The sequence below is a fragment of the Rhinoraja longicauda genome, chromosome 29, assembly GCF_053455715.1.
Source record: "Rhinoraja longicauda isolate Sanriku21f chromosome 29, sRhiLon1.1, whole genome shotgun sequence".
NCBI lineage: Eukaryota > Metazoa > Chordata > Chondrichthyes > Rajiformes > Arhynchobatidae > Rhinoraja > Rhinoraja longicauda.
Genome location: NC_135981.1, coordinates 1,750,695 through 1,774,798, shown reverse-complemented (window position 1 = coordinate 1,774,798; position 24,104 = coordinate 1,750,695). Strand labels below are relative to the sequence as shown.

The 24,104-nt window shown below is 50.6% G+C and overlaps 1 protein-coding gene across 1 annotated transcript in view; it reads left to right on the top strand.

Annotated features, from left to right (window-relative positions):
• Positions 1 to 24,104, top strand: part of LOC144607533 (src kinase-associated phosphoprotein 2-like) — a 209,206-nt gene that overhangs the window by 129,529 nt on the left and 55,573 nt on the right. The window contains exons 5-6 of the mRNA XM_078424427.1: positions 17,669 to 17,752; positions 22,841 to 22,924. Of these exons, the coding sequence (XP_078280553.1) occupies positions 17,669 to 17,752; positions 22,841 to 22,924 (168 nt within the window). The remainder of the gene's footprint in view (positions 1 to 17,668; positions 17,753 to 22,840; positions 22,925 to 24,104) is intronic.

Genomic DNA, 24,104 nt, shown 5'->3' with positions numbered 1-24,104 from the left:
CAAGCCAATTAACCTACAAACCTGCACGTCTTTGGAGTGTGGGAGGAAACCGAAGATCTCGGAGAAAACCAACGCGGGTCACGGGGAGAACGTACAAACTCCGTACAGACAGCGCCCGCAGTCGGGATGGAACCCGGGTCTCTGGCGCTGTCAGGCAGCAACTCTACTCTGTACAAATTTCATCAGGTTCCCCCAGAGCCTCAGACTGTGGGGCAGCAGTTTGTTGAAGAGGATTGTGAGGCATGGATTAATGTTCACATTGAGAGGCAGAGACTGGTTATGAGCCGTCAGCACGGGTTTGTGCACAGGAGATCAAAGACTGCTCTGACCTTTACTTTCTTGTAACTTCTGCTGATTCGTGTCTTTGGTATTCCTAGGGAATCAATTTACACATTTATTATAATGGCTGGCAAAAATCCAGAGGAAACTTGCAGCTTGCCAGGACTTTGGTTGGACCACATTTGGAGTATTGCGTGCAGTTCTGTTTTAGTTTCAGTTTAGTTTATTGTCACGTGTACCGAGGTACAACGAAAAGCTTTTGTTGCGTGCTGACCAGTCAGCGGAAAGACAACACTTGACTACAACAGAGCGGTTGACACGGCGCAGATACATGATAAGGGAATAAGGTTTAGTGCAAGGTAACGCCAGCAAAGTCCGATCAAGGATAGTCCGAGGGTTACCAAAGCCGCCCCTTTACAGGATAGATGTGGAGGCTTTGGAGAGGGTGGAGGTTTACCAGAATGTTGCCCGTGTTCCCAACAATGTTCCCAACGTTGGGGGAGTCCAGAATGTTCCCAATGTTGGGGGAGTCCAGAACCAGGGGCCACAGTTTAAGAATAAGGGGTAGGCCACTTAGAACTGAGATGAGGAAAAGCTTTTTCAGTCAGAGAGTTGTGAATCTGTGGAATTCTCTGCCTCAGAAGGCAGTAGAGGCCAATTCTCTGAATGCATTCAAGAGAGAGCTAGATAGAGCTCTTAAGGATAGCGGAGTCAGGGGGTATGGGGAGAAGGCAGGAACGGGGTACTGATTGAGAATGATCAGCCATGATCACATTGAATGGCGGTGCTGGCTCGAAGGGCCGAATGGCCTCCTCCTGCACCTATTGTCCATTGTCTGTTGTGTTGGAGGGTATCAGCTAGAAGGAGAGGTTGGATCGCCGGAGGCTGAGGGGAGATCTGGGAGAAGTGTATAATATTATGAGAGGCGGTCAGGGTGGCGCAGCGGTAGAGTTGCTGCCTTACAGCGAAGGCAGCGCCGGAGACCCGGGTTCCATCCCGACCACGGGCGCTGTCTGTCTATCTAGCTCTCTCTTGAATGCATTCAGAGAATTGGCCTCTACTGCCTTCTGAGGCAGAGAATTCCACAGATTCACAACTCTCTGACTGAAAAAGCTTTTCCTCGTGACCTGCGTGGGTTTTCTCCGGGAGCTCCGGTTTCCTCCCACACTCCAAAGACGCGCGGGTTTGTAGCTTAATCGGCCTGGTATCAATGTAAAGTCGCTCCTCGTGTGTGTGGGGTAGTGTTAGTGTGTGGGGGTCGCTGGTCAGCTTGGGCTGAGGAGCCTGTACCCGCGCTGTATCTCTAAACTAAACTAAAGTAAAGGTCAGACCACGCTGAGCAGACGGTGTAGTCAGTGCCTTCCACCTGCTCCTGCTCTGTATCTCCCCCCTCTCCACTCTCCACTCTCCCATCTGATGCGGTGTGTATTTAAAACGGTCTTTGTTTTAACAAACTAACTCGCATTTGCCATAAATGGAAGCAGGTCTCACTTAATGCTAATTTAATTAACTTTGCGAATGCAAAATGTCCTAATTTGAATACCAAGGCAATTAACAGCAAAGATCATTAAATAGCAATCACCAAAACCCAGGATCGAGCTTTAGCCTGTAGCGCAGGGAGCTGAGGGGGTGGGAGTGCAAACTGCGTGGAGTTATGAAGGGCACGAATTGGAGAGATGATGAGCAACCTTCCAGTTCAGTTCAGTCTCGTTCATTGTCACGTGTACCGAGGTACTGTGAAAGGCTTTGGTTGCGTGCATATTTGCATAGATGGGACCTTGAGGGCTGGCATGGACAAGATGGGCCGAGGGGCCTTTGTCGGTGCTGCAGGAGTCCGTGACCACTTGTAATGGTGCTCTGTGGGCCAGTCATCCTGGAAGGTGCTATGGAAATGCAGGACTTTCTTTACCTGTTAAATTGGTAACAGAGAGAGAGAGAGAGAGAGAGAATGAGAGAGAGAGAGTGAGTGAGTGTGTGTGTGTGTGAGAGAGAGAGAGAGAGAGAGAGAGAGAGAGAGAGAGAGAGAGAGAGAGAGAGAGAGAGAGAGAGAGAGAGAGAGAGAGAGAGAGAGAGAGAGAGAGAGCGAGAGAGAGAGAGAATGAGAGAATGAGAGAGAGAGTGGGAGACTGTGTGTGTGAGAGAGAGCGAGAGAGAGAGCGTGAGTGACAGGGAGACAGGGAGAGAGAGGGTGAAGAAAGTATTTCTCTAACTTTGTAACCCTTGCTTCCCCTCTCTCTGCAGCCAGTTTGCCTTCTGATTAAATGTTACTCTTTCTACGCCTCGTTGCCACCCCCTCAGCAAAAAATGATCCATTCTACATTTTCCTTGAGCAGCGTCCCCTTTGATCTCGCGTTTTCACGCCTTGCCCTTCCTTATCCATGCGTTTCCCTCTGTAAGTCTGAAGGGTCTCGACCCGAAACGTCACCCATTCCTTCTCTCCTGAGATGCTGCCTGTCCCGCTGAGTTACTCCAGCATTTTGTGAATAAATACCTTCTAGCTGTATAATATTTCACTTAGTATCGAAGGTAGACACAAAGTGCTGGAGTAACTCAGCGGGTCAGGCAGCATCTGTGGAGAACATGGATAGGTGACGTTTCACAGAGTGCTGGAAAGAAGGAATGGGCGACGTTTCGGGTCGAGACGTGTATTTTTGTGGTGGGTTTTGTTTGGACTTATTTCATACTGTAAATATTATTGTAAATAATTGATGAAGTTATTTTTGGTTAAAAGACCAGATTGTTTTGTGGGACTGTGGAGCGGCCAGAGTGTGGTTGCAGCACATGGAGGCTGCGGTTGTTCCTGGACTGTCACAGGGCGTGTGATGAGATGGGTGACCCTGGGTGGAACCTATTAGCCTGACAGCGCAGACACTGTGATGTGTCTGGGGCAGCACATGATAGATAGCAGGTTAGCCCGCGATGGCGTGGTGCGGATAACAACTTATAAGCCTGTCTGCTCCTCACCAACTCCCCCCAATCTCAACCAGCAACCTCCAGCTCTTTGCAATTACCTGCACGATGCACCACCGAGTCCCGTGATCACAGGCGGCCAACACTACACCCTAGTCTATGTAACATAGAATGGTTAAACCTCCTCTGTGTTATCCCACTGTATCACCCACTCCCGACACACCAGGGGCAATTTACAAACCGACAAACCCGCACGTCTTTGGGATGTGAGAGGAGGCAGTGGAGGCCAATTCTCTGAATGCATTCAAGAGAGAGATAGATAGAGCTCTTCAGGATAGTGGAGTCAGGGGGTATGGGGAGAAGGCAGGAACGGGGTACTGATTGAGAATGATCAGCATTATCACAGTGAATGGTGCTACTGGCTCGAAGGGCCGAATGGCCTCCTCCTGCACCCATTGTCTATTGTCTTTTGAAACCGGAGCGCCCGGGGGAAACCCACGCCGTCACGGGGAGAACGTGCAAACTCCACACTGACAGCGCCCGAGGTCAGGTTTAAACCACCGGGTCTCTGCCGCTGTGAGGCAGCAGCTCTACCCGCTGCACCACCGCTAAAAGACAATTCTGCCTGGTGGTTAATTGCTGAAGGTTTAGTTTAGATTGGTTCAGTTTAGTCTTCAGTCTAGGATGGTTCAGTTGCCTGATAACAGCTGGGAAGGTCCAAGGGAGATAATGCTGGGGTTGTATAAGGCGCTGGTCACGCCGCATTTGGAATATTGTGGGCAATTTAATGCGCCATACTATCTGAGGAAGGATGCGCTGGCCCTGGAGAGGGTCCAGAGGAGGTTTACAAGGATGATCCCAGGAATGAGTGGGTTAACATATGATGAGCGTTTGACGGCACTGGGCCTGTACTCACTGGAGTTTAGAAGAATGAGGGGGGACCTCATTGAAACGTACAGAACAGTGAAAGGCCTGGACAGACTGGATGTGGAGAGGATGTTTCCACTAGTGGGAGAGTCTGGGACCAGAGGGCACAGTCTCAGAATTAAAGGACGTTCTTTTAGGAAGGAGATGAGGAGGAATTTCTTTAGTCAGAGGGTGGTGAATCTGTGGGATTCATTGCCACAGACGGCTGTGGAGGCCAAGTCAGTGGATATATTTAAGGCAGAGATGGATAGATTTATGATTAATACGGATGTCAGAGGCTATGGTGGGGAAGGCAGGAGAATGGGGTTAGGAGGGAGAGATAGATCAGCCATGATTGAATGGCGGAGTAGACTAGATGGGCCGAATGGTTTAATTTTGCTCCTATCACTTATGATCTTATGAAGCTGTCCCTGAATCTGGAGGTGTGCGTTTTCACACTTCTGTACCTCTTGGCCAATGAGAGAGGGGAGAAGAGGAAGTGGCCGGGTCAGACTGGCCCTTGGTGACGCTGCTGGCCTTGCCGAGGCAGCATGAGGTGTAGATGGAGTCAATGGAAGGGAGGTTGGTTTGTGTGATGGTCTGGGCTGCGTCCACAACTCTCCGCAGTTTGATGGGGAGGCAGAGAGGGGTTAGGGTCGCCAACTGTCCCGTATTAGCTGGGACATCCCGTATTTTGGGCTAAATTGGTTTTGTCCGGTATGGGACCGCCCTTGTCCCGCATTAGTAGGGTTGCCAACTTCCTCACTCCCAAATACGGGACAACGGGTGACCTCACCTTGTCCCGTATTTGGGAGTGAGGACGTTGGCAGCCCTGGGTGGGGGAGTCAATTGTAGCGATGAATCTTTTCCTGCCCGCTCCCAGCCCCGGCACATTGCGCAGTTCAAAAGCTCCCTGAGCAGCGGGTGGAGCCGATGCCTCACAACGCCAGAGACCCGGGTCCGATCCCGACCACGGGCGCTGTCTGTACGGAGTTTGTACGTTCTCCCCGTGACCCGCGTGGGTTTTCACCAGCATCCTCGGTTTCCTCCCACACTCCAAAGACGTGCAGGTTTGTAGGTTAATTGGCTTGTTGTAAGTGTAAATTGTCCCTAGTGTGTGTGTGTGGGTGTGTGGGAAAGTGTTAGTGTGCGGGGATCGCCTCCGCTCTCCTCCCTGCACTCCAAAGACAAGGTAGGCCATTTAGAACTGAGATGAGGAAAAACTTTTTCAGTCAGAGTTGTGAATCTGTGGAATTCTCTGCCTCAGAAGGCAGTGGAGGCCAATTCTCTGAATACATTCAAGAGAGAGCTAGATAGAGCTGTTAAGGATAGCGGAGTCAGGGGGTATGGGGAGAAGGCAGGAACGGGGTACTGAATGAGAATGATCAGCCATGATCACATTGAATGGCGGTGCTGGCTCGAAAGGCCGAAAGGCCTCCTCCTGCACCTATTGTCTAGTTCAAGATTTCAAGATCAATTTATTGTCACATGTACCAAATAAGGTGCAGTGAAATTTGAGTTGCAAAGACGCACAGGTTTGTAGGTTAATTGGCTTGGTGTAAAATGTAAAGGAGTCCCTCGAGTGTGTGTGTGTGTGTGTGTGTGTGTGTGTGTGTGTGTGTGTGTGTGTGGGATAGTGTTAGTGTGCGGGGATCGCTGGTCGTTGCGGACCCGGTGGGCCGAAGGGCCTGTTTCCGTGCTGTATCTCTAAACTAAACTAAAACTAAAGGGGAAAAAAATCGAGGATAATGTAGGGAGAGAGAAAAATAACTGACGGGCACGAGAGAGGCTGAGATATTTACGGGCCATTACTGCTTCCTCTTCACAGTCCACAGGTTCGAAGTCGTTACTTCATTACTATATTTTCACTTTAACTCTCTTGTTGAATTTAATGGGCACATTTTAATATTTATTGTCATTTAAAAAACTATTTCCATATTTATCAATGGCAAGTAAATCACAATCTCTGGCTGCTGCGGGCTTTATTAATTCACATCTGTGTTTATAACCAGGATTAGATTCTTGCTGCCATCCCTGCTCCCCATCATCTGAGAGCCTCTCCTGGCCACGTTCTCCCCCCCTACCCCTACCCCTACCCCGGGGGTCACGCATCCTCCCTCTGCCCTGTCCTTCACCAAGACTTTGCACCCCCCCCGCTGTTAGTTTAGTTTGGTTTAGTTTAGTTTAGAGATACAGCGCGGAAACAGGCCCTTCGGCCCACCGAGTCCGCACCGACCAGCGATCCCCGCGCACTAACACCGCCCCACACACACTATTGACCATTTACAATTATACCGAGCCAATTAACCTACAAACCTGTACGTCTTTGGAGTGTGGGAGGAAACCGGAGTTTGTGCGTGTGTGCATTCGTGAGTGTGCATACAGTCAGTGTGTGAGTGTGTGTGTGTGTGTGGTGTGAGTGTGTGCGTGTGGTGTGAGTGTGTGTGTGTGGTGTGAGTGCGTGTGGGGGAGTGTGGTGTGTGTGTGGGGGGGGGGGGGTATGTGTGTGTGTGTGTGTGTGTGTGTGTGTGTGTGTGTGTGTGTGTGTGTGGTGTGTGAGTGTGTGTGTGTGTGTGTGTGTATGTGTGTGTGTGTTGTGTGTGTGTGGGTAGTGTGTGCGTGCATGTATGTGTGCATGCATGTGAGTGTGAGTTTATGTGTGTATGTTCGTGCAGATGTGTGTGTAACAACACGCATGTAGGTTTGAATGTGTGCATGCACATGTGTGTGTGCACTTGACGGTTCCATGGATGAAAGGTTTGGAGAGACATGGGCCAAATGTGGGCAAATGGGCCAGGCTGAGATGGGGCATCTTGGTTGGCATGGACAAGATGGGCTGAAGGGTCTGTTTCTATACCGTATGTCTCTTTATATACGTGCAGGAAGGAACTGTAGATGCTGGTTTACACCGAAGATAGACACAAAATGCTGGAGTAACTCAGCGGGACAGGCAGCATCTCTGGAGAGAAGGAATGGGTGACGTTTCGAGTCGGGACCCATCTTCAGATTTCTTTGCCAGACTACTGGTGGGTTTCGACCCGAAACTTCACCCATTCCTTCTCTCCAGAGATGCTGCCTGTCCCGCTGAGTTACCCCAGCGTTTTGTGTCCACCTTCAGTGTAGACCAGCGTCTGCAGTTCCTTCCTGCAGATGCTGCTTTACACTGAAGATAGGCACAAAAAGAGAGAGCCAGGACTTCAGTCACCCAGCTGCTGGTTCATCTCTTTCTGTGCGTGGAGCTGGTGTTCTGGGGAGGAGGTGGGCTTTGGGGTTTTCACGTGGTCGTGTTGGGGGGAGAGGGTGTGGGGAAGGTAAGTGTTGGATCGGCTGCTTCATCAACTCCCATGTTTAAACTAAACCTGGGCTTCTAGTGCAACCCAGTGGCGGGTAGAGAGAACTGCAGCTGCAACACCACCTCATATTTCACTTGGGCAGCTTACACCCCAGCGCTGTGAACATTGACTCCTCTAACTTCAAGTAACCCTTGCTTTCCTCTCTCTCTCCATCCCACCCCCTTCCCAGTTCTCCGACCGGTCTTGCTGTCTCCGACCACATTTTATCTCTGTTTAGGAAAATAACTGCAGATGCCGGTACAAATCAAAGGTATCACAGCTGCAGTAACTCAGCGGGTCAGGCAGCGTCTGTGGAGAACATGGATAGGTGATGTTTCACAGAGTGCTGGAGTAACTCAGCAGGTCAGGCAGCATCTCTGGAGAACATGGATAGGTGATGTGGTGATGTTTCACAGAGTGCTGGAGTAATTCAGCGGTTCAGGCAGCTTACACCCCAGCGGATACATGGCAGATGCAGTTTAATGTAGATAAGTGTGAGGTTATTCACTTTGGAAGTAAGAATAGAAAGGCAGATTATTATCTGAATGGTGTCAAGTTAGGAGGAGGGGGAGTTCAACGAGATCTGGGTGTCCTAGTGCATCAGTCAATGAAAGGAAGCATGCAGGTACAGCAGGCAGTGAAGAAAGCCAATGGAATGTTGGCCTTCGTAACAAGAGGAGTTGAGTATAGGAGCAAAGAGGTCCTTCTACAGTTGTACCGGGCCCTGGTGAGACCGCACCTGGAGTACTGTGTGCAGTTTTGGTCTCCAAATTTGAGGAAGGATATTCTTGCTATGGAGGGCGTGCAGCGTAGGTTCACTAGGTTAATTCCCGGAATGGCGGGACTGTCGTATGTTGAAAGGCTGGAGCGATTGGGCTTGTATACACTGGAATTTAGAAGGATGAGGGGGGATCTTATTGAAACATATAAGATAATTAGGGGATTGGACACATTAGAGGCAGATAACATGTTCCCAATGTTAGGGGAGTCCAGAACAAGGGGCCACAGTTTGAGAATAAGGGGTAGGCCATTTAGAACGGAGATGAGGAAGAACTTTTTCAGTCAGAGGGTGGTGAAGGTGTGGAATTCTCTGCCTCAGAAGGCAGTGGAGGCCAGTTCGTTGGATGCTTTCAAGAGAGAGCTGGATAGAGCTCTTGAGGATAGCGGAGTGAGGGGGTATGGGGAGAAGGCAGGAACGGGGTACTGATTGAGTGATCAGCCATGATCGCATTGAATGGCGGTGCTGGCTCGAAGGGCTGAATGGCCTACTCCTGCACCTATTGTCTATTGTCTATTGTCTATCTCTGGAGAACATGGATAGGTGATGTTTCACAGAATGCTGGAGTAACTCAGCGGGTCAGGCAGCATCTGTGGAGAACATGGATAGGTAACGTTTCACAGAGTGCTGGAGTAACTCGGCAGGTCAGGCAGCATCTCTGGAGAACATGGATAGGTGACGTTTCAGGTCAGGACCACACCAGACCCAAAACAATGCCTACCAATGTTCAGAATCTTCGGCATAATCCAGCGTCTGCACTTCCTTCCTACACATTTTGTCTGCTCCACTGCAAAATCTCCTCAAGGTTCTCCTCCTCTCTCCAATGAGAGTTCTTCAACATCCAACATCCTCTCTCCCTGCTCCCCCTCTCTGATCCCTCAAGCTCTATTAGTACGGTTGCCAACTTCCTCACTCCCAAATACAGGACAAGGTGACGTCACCGCCATTGGTGGAGCAGGAGCACGTGGCCGCTGACTGGGTGAGGTCACGTGGGGCGCGGGGCGGTTACGTCACCCTTTGCCCCTTATTTGGGAGTGAGGAAGTTGGCAACCCTACTAATACGGGACAAGGGCAGGTCCCGTATGGGACAAACTAATTTAGCCCAAAATACGGGATGTCCCGCCTAATACAGGACAGTTGGCAACCCTATCGGGTAGATAGGTGGACTATCTTTAAACAGACATCACTGGTACTTTACCTTGCACTAAACTTTATTCCCTTAGTCATGTATCTGTACAGTGAGGACAGCTCGATTGTAATCGTGTGTTGTCTTCCCACTGACTGGATAGCACGTGACAAAAAGCTTTTCACTGTACCTCGGTACACGTGACAATAAACTGAACTGATATGGGGCAAGTGTAGGCATGTGGGTCTAGTGTAGAAGGGACATCTTGGTCAGCATGCCCAAGTTGGGCCGAATGGCCTGTTTCAGTGCTGTGGGTCTGAATAACTCCATCTCTTCATGAGAAAGATGTTTGCCAATAGTTTTTGGCAAGTGGCTGATAAAGGTCTCATACATCACGGTACTTTATCTGTCAGTGACATCCTTTCAACAGAAGCAACATAACAGACAAGATTTTTATTACCAGTGGGACATGCAAATACTTCAGCTACTTAGAAGAGTTGAATTACTACCCTCTTCCCGAGTCCCTGACTTACCATTGGCTTCCCTGGTGGAGGCTTTGTGTTTGAGTAAATGTACAAAGACAAAATTATGCCCATCTCCAGTTATTGCAAAATCACCCACATACCAAACAGGCAGGAACAACTCAATGACTTCTGGATGTGGTGAATCCCCCAACTAGTGTTGCCAACTGTCCCATATTAGACGGGACATCCCGGATTTTGGGCTAAATTGGTTTGTCCCGTACGGGACCGCCCTTGTCCTGTATTCAGCCCCCGAGCCGCTGACAGTGTGGGCTAACGGAGTGTGTTGGGGGAGTGGGGCCGAGTGTGTTTGCCTGACGGAAGTTGCGCAGCAACCCACCCCCCAGCCCAGGCAGCCGCCATTGGTGGAGCGGGAGCATGTGGCCGCTGGCTGGGTGAGGTCATGTGGGGCGCGGGGCGGTGACGTCACCTTGTCTCATATTTGGGAGTGAGATAGTTGGCAACCCCTACCCCCAAATGAACTGACTCTGGGATTGACTGAGTGACAGATACAGCATGGACACAGGCCCTTCGGCCCGCCGAGTCCATGCTGACCATCCACCACCCGTTCACACCTAGTTCTACGTTCCCCCACTTTCCCATCCACTCCCCACACACCAGCGACAATTTACAGAGAGCTGATTGATCTGCAAACCCGCAGGTGTTTGGGACACATGGGAGGAAACCGGAGCACCCGGAGGAAACCCAGGTGGTCACAGGAAGAACGTACAAACTCCACACACAGATTGCACCCAAGGACAGGATCGAACCCTGGTCTCTGGTGCTGTGAGGCAGTGACTCTACCTGCTGCACCACAGACCTGCCAACATCACACTAGAACTCAGGCACCACTGACAGTGCAACACTCTCCCAGTGATAGACACATAGAGTGATACAGTGCGGAAACAGGCCCTTCGGCCCAACTCGCCCACACCAGCCAACATGTCCCAGATACCATCTGCATGCATTTGGCTCATATCCCTCCAAACCTGTCCTATCCATGTACCTGTCTAACTGTTTCCTAAGTGTTGGGATAGTCCCAGCCTCAACTACCACCTCCGGCAGCTCGGTCCATACACCCACCACCCTCTGTGTGAAAAAGTTACCCCTCAGGTCCCTATTAGAACTTTTCCCTCTCACCTTAAACCTCTGCCCTCTGGTTCTCGATCTCCGAGGTGCAGTATTATAGAGTTCTCAGTATTGTACCTCATCAGAAGGACAGGGATAGACGCAAAATGCTGGAGTAACTCAGCGGGTCAGCCAGCATCTCTGGAGAGAAGGAATGGGTGACGTTTCGGGGTCAAAACCCTTCTTCAGACTCAGGGAAAAGGGAAATGAGAAATATAGATATAGAAAGATAGAAACATAGAAACGTAGAAAATAGGTGCAGGAGTAGGCCATTCGGCCCTTCAAGCCAACACTGCCATTCAATATGATCATGGCTGATCATCCACAATCAGTACCCCGTTCCTGCTTTCGCCCCATATCCCTTGATTCCGTTAGCCCTAAGAGCTAAATCTAACTCTCTCTTGAGTGTGTGATGGGTCAGTGTAGAGAGATCTTTGTGTGGGAAGGAACTGCAGCTGCTGGTTTACACCAAACGTAGACACAAAATGCTGGTGTAACTCAGTGGGACAGGCAGCATCTCGGGAGAGAACGAATGGGTGGCGTTTCGGTTCGAGACTGAAGAAGGATCGGGTCAGTCTGAAGAAGGATCTCGTCTCGAAACATCGCCCATTCCTCCTCTAGAGATGCTGCCTGACCTGCTGAGTTACTCCAGCACTCTGTGTCTGTCTTCGATTCTTCCCTGCTGTTCTCAGATGACTGAAGGGCCGCGCTGGAGCGAGATATGAGCGTTAATCGTAGAGTAGAGATGGAAGCCAAAGGGAGTGGAGATGGATAGGAGCCACGATAGGAGCCACGATGGGAGCCACGATAGGAGCCACGATAGCCAATTACCGGAGGGAGAACATGTCTCATTTTGGGAACATCTTCAAAACTCGAGTTAATAAAAGGTTGTTGTGCTGAAGTCTTGGTTCACATTCCCGCCTCTCCAGGGCATCGTTGGAGGTTCTTGCTTTTATTTGACTTGTTCATCTCCCCTCTTCCCATCTCTCAGCTGGGCACTCTGCGTGCGTTTGACTTTCACCTGTTTAATCTGAATCCTTGCGCAGGGTGGGAACGGGCAAGTGTGGGGGGGTGGGGGGTGAGAAACAGTCCTTGTAACTCAGAGACAGGATGAGAAGGGGGGGGGGAATGCAGAGAGATGCCTTGCGATGGGCAGGTCCCCAGTCCATGCCACTGAGAGCATCAGCAAACCACCACACGACCATCAAAGCTTCCGAGTTGCCTTGGAAACCAGCATCTGCTAGTTCCAGCCCAGAGATCCTCCTTAACTGAAAATGTACCTTCGACAAAAAAAATGTTCTTTAATCAGGCAACGCAGCAAACCTCGGCCCCCGTAAGAATCAACACTCCCTGGGCGGCACGGTGGTGCAGCGGGTAGAGCTGCTGCCTCACAGCAACCCGGGTTGCATCCTGACTACGGGGGCTGTCTGTGCGGAGTTTGCACGTTGTCCCCGTGAGAGACGTGCAGGGACTGGAGGGATTATGGATCACGTGCATGCAGACGAGATGAGTTCATGTTCAGCACGGGCACTGTGGGCTGAAGGGCCTGTTCCTGTGCTGTGTTGCTCCATGTTCTGGGCTCATTGTAAAGTTCACAGCCTCCAATCCAACAACACAGCAGGGAGTTTTAATTCCTCGACCTGGTTTGCAATCCACCCACAACCCGTCCTGTGCCCAACCTACCCGCCTCCCTGCCCCTCCACCCCCCACCCCCCCCCCCCCCCCCCCGCCCTTCATTTCCAACCTCCTGACCATTGCTGAACTCCGTCGCTCCATCACCCACGGCCTGGGTTAGAAACAGAGGTGCTGATGAATGGAATGCATATTGAATGGAGGTGCTTGCCCTCGAAGGGCCGAATGGCCTACTCCTGCACCTATGTGTCTATGTTCCTATGTTTCAGTGTATCTATGCTTCTATGTTTCTATGTTTCTATGTCTCTATGTATCTATGTTTCTATGTATCTATGTATCTATGTATCTATGTTTCTATGTATCTATGTATCTATGTATCTATGTTTCTATGTCTCTATGTCTCTATGTATCTATGTATCTATGTTTCTAAGTGTCTATGTTTCTATGTGTCTATGTTTCTATGTTTCTATGTTTCCATGTTTCCATGTTCCCATGTTCCCAAGTTCCCAAGTTCCCATGTTCCCATGTTCCCATGTTCCCATGTTCCTATATGTCTATGTGTCTATGTTCTTATGTTTCTATGTTCCTATGTTCCTATGTTTCTATGTGTCTATGTTTCTATGATCGGCAAGAGCAGGGGCTAGCCGTGCTGAGTTACAGCACGTGCTAGCGTGTTTCACACGTGTGGTACACGTGCGCAAAGGAAGTAGGAAGAGTCTCTTCAGAGACTTGTGAAGCTTGACTGCTGTGTTCAAAAGTCTGCTCACCCCAGAAACCTGTTCACCTGATGTCTGAGACAAACTTCAAAGCACAGCTGGAAACACAGATTTAGTTATTTAGTTTATATGCAGGAAAATAACTGCAGATGCTGGTTCCATCGAAGGTGGACACAAAATGCTGGAGTAACTCAGCGGGTCAGGCAGCATCTCTGGAGAGAGAGAATGGGTGACGTTTCGGGGAGATGCTCCTTTAGAAAGGAGATGAGGAGGAAGTTCTTCAGTCAGAGGGTGGTGAATCTGTGGAAGTCTTTGCCACAGACGGCTGTGGAGGCCAAGTCAGTGGATATTTTTAAAGTGGAGATTGACAGGTTCTTGATTAGTACGGGTGTCAGGGGTTACGGGGAGAAGGCAGGAGAATGGGGTTGGGAGGGAAAGATAGATCAGCCATGATTGAATGGTAAAGTAGACTTGATGGGCCGAATGGCCTATTGCTGCTCCTATGACTTATGAACATGAAGTCATGGAATGAAATCCATTAACACAGGGCGGCACGGTGGCGCAGCGGTAGAGTTGCTGCCTTACAAGCACTCACAGCGCCAGAGACCCGGGTTCGATCCCGACTATGGGCGCTGTCTGTACGGAGTTTGTACGTTCTCCCCGTGACCTGTGTGGGTTTCCTACAGGTGCTCCGGTTTCCTCCCAAACTCCAAAGGCGGACGGGTCGGTAGGTTAATTGTCTTGGATAAAATTGGAATATGGTCCATCTGGTGTGAGTGTGGGAGGGCGAAAGTGTACGGGGTGATGGCTGGTCGGCACAGACTCGGTGGGCCGAAGGGCCTGTTTCCATGCTGTGCCTCTGAACTAAACAGAGACGATTATTTGGTGAGTAAGAGCGATGCAGGGTGGAAGAAGGGTCCCCTATCTGAAACGTCACCAGCTCCTTCTCTCCAGAGACGTTGCCTGTCCCCACTGAGTTACTCCGGCTTTTTGTGTCTGTCTTCGGTTTACACCAGCATCTGCACTTGCTCCCTGCCCAGGCTTGCCAGTGATCGAAGGCAGCTGGCTCTTGGTAGTGTAAATCCCAGTGCAGAAGGGGGTGGTGGGTGGGTGGGGAGAGGGGAAGGGGGGTGGAGGGGGGTAAACAGCAAGCAAAATAAATAAAAATCTGGCACAGTCTCGGCCTGGACTGCTGAGACTGCAGGTGCCTGCAATTGATGCTAATGGCAGCAGTGGATTGTTTATTGTGCTAGTCTGTATGATTGCATCGCTCAATATGCATTAGACAACCAACTGCTTAGTAAAAGGAGGGGAACGGTTTCCAAACCGAAATAATAATGATATAAAAAACGATAATATGAAGGAAATAAACGGAGCGGGAGTGCGTGTGGGGTGAGAGGCAATACGCTGTTCGCACCATTAACCTGCACATAACAAAGAGGCCAATCACAGATATTAAATGCAGTGTGAGGGGGGGGGGGGGGGGGGGTGGGAATGCTGTTCGTGTCTGCAGGCTTTGCGGATCTTAATTGATCTTTTAATGCATCAGGATGAAGCTTTCAATTCTGCAGCTTATTTCATTGAATTACCAGGCCTGCACACAGTGATTTATGCAAGAGGTTTGTCCCAGGGTCCCAGGGAACCCGCGGCCTGCTCCACAACACAGCCTTTGCTCTGCACACGCAATGATGTTAAATCACTGAGGCGATGCGGGCGGAGAGGCCCAGGTGCCCGGGTGATGCCATATTTGTAAAACCCTGTATATTCATGCCAGTCTGCCAGGGCACAATCTCCCCTCCCTCCGGCCCACAGCAAGTTATTGTGTGAGTGTGTGTGTCAGTGTGTGTGTGTGTGCATGTGTGTATGTTTGTGTGTGTGTGTGTGTGTGTGTGTGTGTGTGTGTGTGTGTGTGTGTGTGTGTGTGTGTGTGTCTGTCTGTGTGTGTCTCTGTGTGTGTGTGTGTGTGTGCACCTGTGTGTGTGTGTGTGTGTGTGTGTGTGTGTGTGTGTGTGTGTGTGTGTGTGTGTGTGTGTGTGTGTGTGTGTGTGTGTGTGTGTGTGTGTGTGTGTGCAGCTGAAAGCAAAATATAAAATGGGAAAATATATATCTCTGTGTTGGAAGGAACTGCAGATGCTGGTTTAAACCGAGGATGGACACACAAAAAGCTAGAGCGGGACAGGCAGCATCTCTGGAGAGAGGGAATGGGAGCCTCCAGAGCCTCACCTTTGCTGAAAACACAACTGTTCTCAGCACCACACAGAGTGTTGGAGTATCTCAGCGGGTCAGGCAGCATCTGTGGAGAACATGGATAGGTGACGTTTCACAGAGTGCTGGAGTAACTCAGCGGGTCAGGCAGCATCTCTGGAGAACATGGACAGGTGATGTCTTGGGTCGGAACCCTTCTTCAGATTAAAAAGAGTCTGAAGACGGGTCCTGACCTGAAACATCGCCCGTCCATGTTCTCCAGAGACGCTGCCTGACACACAATAGTCCTGGACACACTATGCTGGAGTAACTCAGCGGGTCAGGCAGCGTCTCTGGAGGAAAGGAATGGGTGACGTTTCGGGTTGAGGCCCTTCTTCAGACAGAGACTCAGGGCTCTATCTTTTAGCCCCAAAAAGTCACCTATTCCTTTTCTCTAGAGGTCTGGCCCGCTGAGTTACTCGAGCATTTGTTGTCAATTGTCGATGTAATCCAGCATCTGCAGTTCCTTCCTGCACACATTGTCTGGCCCTCTGTGCTAGACTCGGTGTCTTGGCACACAGTGCTTCAGACTGCAGCAGCACCGTACACATGCCAACACCATGGCTGTAAACAGGGAGCTTCACTTGGAATGATGACTGCCTGCTGCTGACACAGGCTGCAATCCAGACACTGTGCAAGCTTCGTTCCACACTGTCTGACTGAGCTGCCAAATTCTCTCTCATTGCTGTTTTAATAGCGCCATTAAAATTGTTTTTGTTTTTTTCGTCCTGTCTTGCAACCTGGAAATTGCTTGTTTGTAAAGAACGTGTGTGCTCATTTCAAAGATGGACACAAAACGCTGGAGGTAACTCAGCGGGACAGGCAGCATCTCTGCAGAGAAGGGGAGTCTGGAGAAGGGTCTCGACCCGAAACGTCACCCATTCCTTCTCTCCAGAGACGCCACCTGTCCCGCCGAGTTACTCCAGCATTTCATGTCTATCTTCGGTGTAAACCAGCATCTGCAGTTCCTTCCCACACATCATTTGGTCATTTTGTGTCTGTCTTCGATGTGGGAAGGAAGGTAGACACTGGAGTAACTCAGCGGGACAGGCAGCATCTCTGGAGAGAAGGAATGGGCAACGTGTCGGGTGTCTCCGTTCATTTGGCACATAAATGGGATGGTCCTCGATATCAGGGCGGCACGGAGGCGCAGCGGGTAGAGCCGCTGCCTCACGCGCCAGAGACCCGGGCTGGATCTGACCTTGGGCGCTGTCTGTGTGGAGTCGGCAGGTTCTCCCTGTGGATGAGTGGGTCTGCTCCAGGGTGCTCGGGTTTCTACCCACATCCCTCGCTCGTGGTCCATGTTGTGAGTGGGGGCCGTTCTCCAAACCGATGGTCCTGGGAGGAGGAGGCTGGAGGGCGGGGGACAGGAGCAAAGCCTGGCAAGTGATAGGTGGATAAGGTGGGGGAAGGTTGGAATGGCTGATGGGGTGGAGTCAGCCACAAATGCTGGAGGTGGAACGGAGACAAAGGGCATCAGATAAGGAGTGGGATAGAATGGAGAAGCATTTCACTGTACCTCGGTACACGTGACGATAACCTAAACTGAACTCGTGCAGGAAGGAACTGCAGATGCTGGTTCCAACCGAAGATAGACACAGAGTGCTGGAGTAACTCAGCGGGTCAGGCAGCATCTCTGGAGAGAAGGAATGGGTGACGTTTCGGGTCGAGACCCTCCTTCAGACTGAGAGTCAGGGGAGGGGGAGGGGGAGACACAGAGATAAGGAAGTGTAAGGTGAGAGAACGAGACATCAAAGGGGATGAGGTTCAAGAAAAATGTGGAATAGATCATTGTTAGCCAGGAGGACATAAGAAGGGTTTCGACCCGATACGTCACCCATTCCTTCTCTCCAGAGATGCTGCCTGTCCCGCTGAGTTACTCCCGCATTTTGTGTCTATCTTCGGTTTAAACCAGCATCTGCAGTTCCTTCCTGCACGCAACAACATAGCAAACAGAGGTCAAATGTAATCAGGGACAGTCAGACTGGACTGGAGAGGGAAAGCAAGGGTTGCTGCTTCTGCTGAGACTGTTAATGTGTCGTTGTTGGGGCTTTGGAGGTTATTGATTTCCCTGCCTTTGTTCTGATGTGTTTCAGTGCAATTCGAAGACATCGCGATGGTCCCGGCTCAAGACTTGTCCAGCATTCTGAAGCAAGGCTATCTGGAGAAGAAACGCAGAGGTACCGCGCAGTCAAACTGAAGCAGGGTCTCGCCCCCAACCTTCTCCCCACAGACGCTGCCTGTCCCACTGGGTTACTCCAGCACTTTGAGTCCATCTTTCAGTGTGAACCAGCATCTGCAGAGTGGGATTCTCTGCCACAGAAGGCAGCGGAGGCCAATTCACTGGATGCTTTCAAGAGAGAGATAGATGTAGCTCTTCGGGCTGATGGAATCAAGGGATGTGGGGTGAAAGCAGAAACGGGGTACTGATTTTGGATGATCAGCCATGATTATATTGAATGGCGGTGCTGGTTCGAAGGGCCGAATGACCTCCTCCTGCACTTATTTTCTACATTTCTATGTTTCTCCGTCCCCTGCACGGGCAGAGATACATTCCTCTCTTTCACAACCTCCCCTTTGTGACCTACAGTGGAATCCCAGAGATGCACGCGGAACACTGAAGACAGACACAGAGTGCTGGAGTAACTCAGCGGGTCGGGCAGCATCACTGGAGAGAAGGAATGGGTGACGTTTCCGGTCGAGACCCTCCTTCAGACTGGTACCTCCTTTACAGGTCTTCTCTCCAGAGATGCTGCCTGACCCGCTGAGTTACTTGTGTCTGTCTTCGTTTGTAAACCATCATCTGCAGTGTCTCACTACAGAGATGGATATGCTGTGTTTACAGTCATTTAGATTCCCTGTGTCTTGATCGCTGCCGGCTGGGTGAAGATGCGTTTGGATTCACCTTCACCTGCACGTCATTTATTATTTTGTTTGCTTAGGTAAGGCATCTCCCTACCCCCCCCCCCCCCCCCCCACCCCCCCCATCATCACTCTCGGCTGCAGAGTTTAATCTGCACAAATCTTTCCTCATAACTCATCCCCTCTGCACCCTTGCAATCAGTCTTCATTGCCAGCGAAGATACTAGAGGAACAAGATGGACCACTCCGTTGAAATCGCCTATTACTGAAGTGTAGTACTCAACGGAGCATAACGGCCACCATTTTAGTAGGCAAAACCTGCCGTTCGTTACGCCTCTCGCAGTGTAACCAGTGTTTTGGGGGAACAGTGTGTGTGACGATACCATTAAAATGCAGAATATATCTCACAGATTTTTGTTATTTTTCTTTTAAAATGTTTCTGCACGTTTCTGCCTACTAAATTGGCGCCTTGACGTACCACGGTTTTTAGGGTCGAGTGGTCTATCTCGCTCCTCTAGTATCTTTGATTGCCAGTGCATAGAAACATAGAAACATAGAAAATCGGTGTAGGAGGAGGCCATTCGGCCCTTCGAGCCAGCACCACCATTCATTGTGATCATGGCTGATCGTCCACAATCAGTAACCCGTGCCTGCCTTCTCCCCATATCCCTTGATTCCACTATCCTCTAGAGCTCTATCTAACTCTCTGTTAAATCCATCCAGTGATTTGGCCTCCGCTGCCTTCTGCGGCAGAGAATTCCACAAATTCACAACTCTCTGGGTGAAAAAGTTTCTTCTCACCTCAGTTTTAAATGGCCTCCCCTTTATTCTAAGACTGTGCGGCCCCTGGTTCTGGACTCCCCCAACATCGGGAACATTTTTCCTGCATTGAGCTTGTCCAGTCCTTTTACAATTTGATATGTGTATATATTGTATATATATTACATGGTGGCACAGGCTGGAGATCTGTGTGAATGGAACTCTGCCTGCTGTTCTGGACTAGGGGAGCTGCCAACTATCTCACTCCCAAACACGGGACAAGGTGACGTCACCGCCCCGCGCCCCCGCGCCCCCACGTGACCCCCACCCCAGCCAGCGGCCACCTGCTTCCCGCTCCACAAATGGCGGCCGCCTGGGCCGGGAGGCGGGTTGCTAGGCAGCCTCCGTTAGGCGAACGCACTCCGTTAGCCTGCACTGTCCCCGGCCGACAGCGGCCCACGGGCCTAGCAGGTTGCCTAGCAACCCGCCTCCCTGTCCCGCTGGCAATCCTAGCTCCAGGTAGAATTCCTAATTATTCCCACTTCATTTCATCACAGGGGAAGGAACCAGGGGAGGTAAATAGATTACTTCACTCCCCATCCAAAAAAATGTACAGTTTAAACGTGCACTCAGAACAATAAAGATAATATCTCGAAAACCACTTAAGAATACTCACAGCTGCTGCAGCACAGTGGTGTGCAGCATCTATATTGGAAAGATCGTGGAGAAGATGAGAGAAGAGATTGAGCAGGTTGATGCCAGAACTGAGTTGCTAAAACACTCAGGGAGATTAGAGGGGGTGGTTTTCACTAGTTCAGATGGTCTAGGAGCAGAATTAGACCATTCGGTCCATCGAGTCTACTCCGCCATTCAATCACGGCTGATCTATCTCTCCCTCCTAACCCCATTCTCCTGCCTTCTCCCCATAACCCCTGACACCTGTAGTAATCAGGAATCTTATCTATCTCTGCCTTAAAAATATCCACTGACTTGGCCTCCATAGCCTTCTGTGGCAAAGAATTCCACAGATTCACCGCCCTCTGAATAAATAAATTTCTCCTCATCTCCTTCCTAAAAAAATGTCCTTTAATTCTGAGGCTGTGACCTCTGGTCCCAGACTCTCCCACTAGTGGAAACATCCTCTCCACATCCACTTTATCCAGGCCTTTCACAATGGTGTAAGTTTCAATGAGGCCCCCCTTCATCCTTCTAAACTCCAGCGAGTACAGGCCCAGTGCCGACAAACGCTCACCATAGGTTAACCCAACTCATTCCTGGGATCGTTCTTGTAAACCTCCTCTGGGCCCTCTCCAGGGCCAGCACATCCTTCCGCAGATAGGGGCCCAAAATTGCCCACAATATTCCAAATGCGGCCTTTGCCAGCGCCCTCATAGAGCCTCAACATTACATCCCTGTTTTTGTACACAAGCCCTCTTGAAATGAATACCAGCGTTAAGTTTGCTTTTTTCACGACGGGGCCTAATTCTGCTCCTGGTTCGTACCTGTGAGTGCCGTGACAACCTGGGCCCTTGCTGGGCGTGAGGAGGTGATTCGCAATGGCAACAGAATTGAGTTGTGAATTTGTGGAATTCTCTGTCACAGAGGGCAGTGGAGGCCAATTCACTGGATGAATTTAAAAGAGAGTTAGATAGAGCTCTAGGGGCTAGCGGAATCAAGGGATATGGGGAGATGGCAGGCATAGGTTGCCGATTGTGGATGATCAGCCATGATCGCAATGAATGGTGGTGCTGGCTCGAAGGGCCGAATGGCCTGCTCCTGCACCTGTTTTCTATGTTTCTAACAGGCATGACTGAGGTCTGGGAATGTACGATCCCTGTGTGGTTATTTTTAATTTCCTAGAAGGTCGCAGCGAGACAATGTGGAGATCAGTCAAATAGATTTTCTGCAATCGTCGTCTGTGAAGAGCGTTCTTGGTTAATTAGCACTATCTGCCTTTGTTGTCCAAGGCTTGATGTCTTGCCATCAAATTTCTAGCTTTCACAAAATTTCACAGTCAATTTGAAAGATGCTCACGTCTCACAGTGTTTCCTCAGAGGCCGATTCTTCCCCTAACTGCCTTATATTGTTTCTTTGTGATCTACACACTCCATTACGCAGCAAGACATCGCAGATTAAACATTGTGTTCATTGCACAGGGGAGTGCGAGAGGCCGCCATCCTTTCTTGAAAGCTAATTAAGATAAACATTTTTAGCCAGAGACAAAGGACTTGAAGTCGGATCCAACCTGTGCTGTCTCTGTGCTTTGACACCCACTTCCCACCCCCACCCCCCCACCCCCCACCTCTCCGAACCACCCAGAACTCAGTCCCTCCCCTCCGCCAACTATCACTGTTCCCTCTGTACAAGTGAATCATAGAGTCACACATAGTCAAACAGGCCCTTCGGCCCAACTTGCCCACGCCGGCCAACATGTCGCAGCTACACTAGTCCCACCTGCCTGCACTTGGTCCATATCCCTCCAAACCTGTCCTATCCACATACCTGTCTAATTGTTTCTCAGATATTGTGATAGTCCCTGCCTCAGCCCATCCGGCCCATCAAGTCTATACTGCCACCCTCCAGTCCATCAGGTCTACTCCACCACAGATTCACCACCCTCTGACTAAAGACCAATTGAGGGAGGGGACCTTTTAATCAAGTTGACTTTTTAATCAACTGCCCAAATCTTGGATGGTTGCTGGGTTTTGTCAGATACTTCTCCTGTGAACCACCTAGACATTTGTCCACACTAAAGGCAATGTACAGGGGTGAGTTAGATGTGGGTGGAGACCAGAGCCAAGCTCAAGGTTGACCTCCCTGTTGGACATGGACCAGCATGCAGCGTGCTGGGCATGCAGGGGTGGGGAGACGGAGAGGCGGTGGGCGGTGAGAGAGGGTTGACCTCGGTCTGTAGATAGAGGTCGGTGGCCTTCGAGGTGGGTGGTCGATGGGGGTGCTGGCGTTCGGGGAAGGGCCGCATGGGAGCCGGACGAAGGGGGGGGCGGTGTTGAGGGGTGGGCATCTTGGAGGGGGGGAGAACAAAGGGGGACCCGCTGTAGGGGGACCCGCTGTAGGGGGACCGCAGTGAGGGGAGGGGGGGGGGAGAGAGCAAAGGAGGACTTGTCACGCGATACTTTGTGCGGCACGGTGGCGCAGCGTTAGAGTTGCTGCCTTACAGCGAATGCAGCGCCGGAGACCCGGGTTCCATCCCGACTACGGGTGCTGTCTGTACGGAGTTTGCACGTTCTCCCCGTGACCTACGTGGGTTTTCTCCGAGATCTTCGGTTTCCTCCCACACTCCAAAGACGTACAGGTGTGTAGGTTAATTGGCTTGGCAAATGTAAAAATTGTCCCGAGTAGGTGTAGGATAGTGTTAATGTGCGAGGATCGCTGGTCGGCGCGCACCCGGTGGGCCGAAGGACCTGTTTCCGCGCTGTATCTCTAAACTCTAACCTTTGAAACTTTGTGGGCGCCCTTTATATGGCGACTATTTACATACCTTGGGTAGGCAAAGACTTGTCACACTTGTGGCCATAGAAAAATGTCACTGGTTCATCTGCATCCTGGTCCATTCTGGCAGCTCCTGTGGGTCATCGTGGGTCCCGTCCCCCGACATTGACGTGTGTTTAACTCCCCTTTCCTTCCAGATCACAGCTTCTTTGGTTCGGAATGGCGTCGCCGATTCTGTGCGCTGAACACCAACATATTCTACTATTACAGCAGTGAGAAAGGTAGACCCACCGATCCTGGAAAACTCGCACGTGCCCAATCAGACCATTGTGGAATTCATTACTGCGGTTGGATTGGATTGGTATTGGCACAGAACGCCACAGGAGATCCTTCTGCCCTTTGGCTATCAAACTGTACAACTCTTCCCCCTTCTGTCCTGGGGTAGACTGACTCCCATTTCCCACCCACCCCCCCCCCCCCCCCAATCTTTGCACATCCCCAATCATTTCCACTCGTAACTTTAATTTCATGTTTCATGTATTTTGTGCTTTTATGTTTTATGACTCTTAATAGATAATAGACAATAGACAATAGGTGCAGGAGGATGCCATTCGGCCCTTCGAGCCAGCACCACCATTCAATGTGATCATGGCATTTATTCACAAAATGCTGGAGTAACTCAGCAGGTCAGGCAGCATCTTAGGAGAGAAGGAATGGGTGACGTTTCGGGTCGAGACCCTTCTTCAGACTGATGTCAGGGGGGCGGGACAAAGGAAGGATATAGGTGGAGACAGGAAGATAGAGGGAGATCTGGGAAGGGGGAGGGGAAGAGAGGGACAGAGGAACTATCTAAAGTTGGAGAAGTCGATGTTCATACCACTGGGCTGCAAGCTGCCCAGGCGAAATATGAGGTGCTGTTCCTCCAATTTCCGGTGGGCCTCACTATGGCACTGGAGGAGGCCCATGACAGAAAGGTCAGACTGGGAATGGGAGGGGGAGTTGAAGTGCTGGGCCACCGGGAGATCAGATTGGCCAACGTGGACCGAGCGCAGGTGTTGAGCGAAGCGATCGCCGAGCCAGCGTTTGGTTTTAGCGAAGCGATCGCCGAGCCATTCTCAATCAGTACCCCGTTCCTGCCTTCTCCCCATACCTCCTGACTCCGCTATCCTTAAGAGCTAGGCAGATCAGTTTTCGTCCTGGGATATATAACGTTCTATCGTATCGTATCGCATTGAGACGTTAGCCCCTTATCTTGTATCTGTACACTGTGACTGTCTCGAGGGTAATCATGTATTGTCTTTCTGCTGACTGGTTAGCACGCGACAAAAGCTTCTCACTGTACCTCTCCCTGGAGATCTGGTCGCTGGACCGAATATCGACCGTATTATTGAAACATATAAGACTATTAAGGGGTTGGACACATTAGAGGCTGGAAACATGTTCCCATTGTTGGGGGAGTCC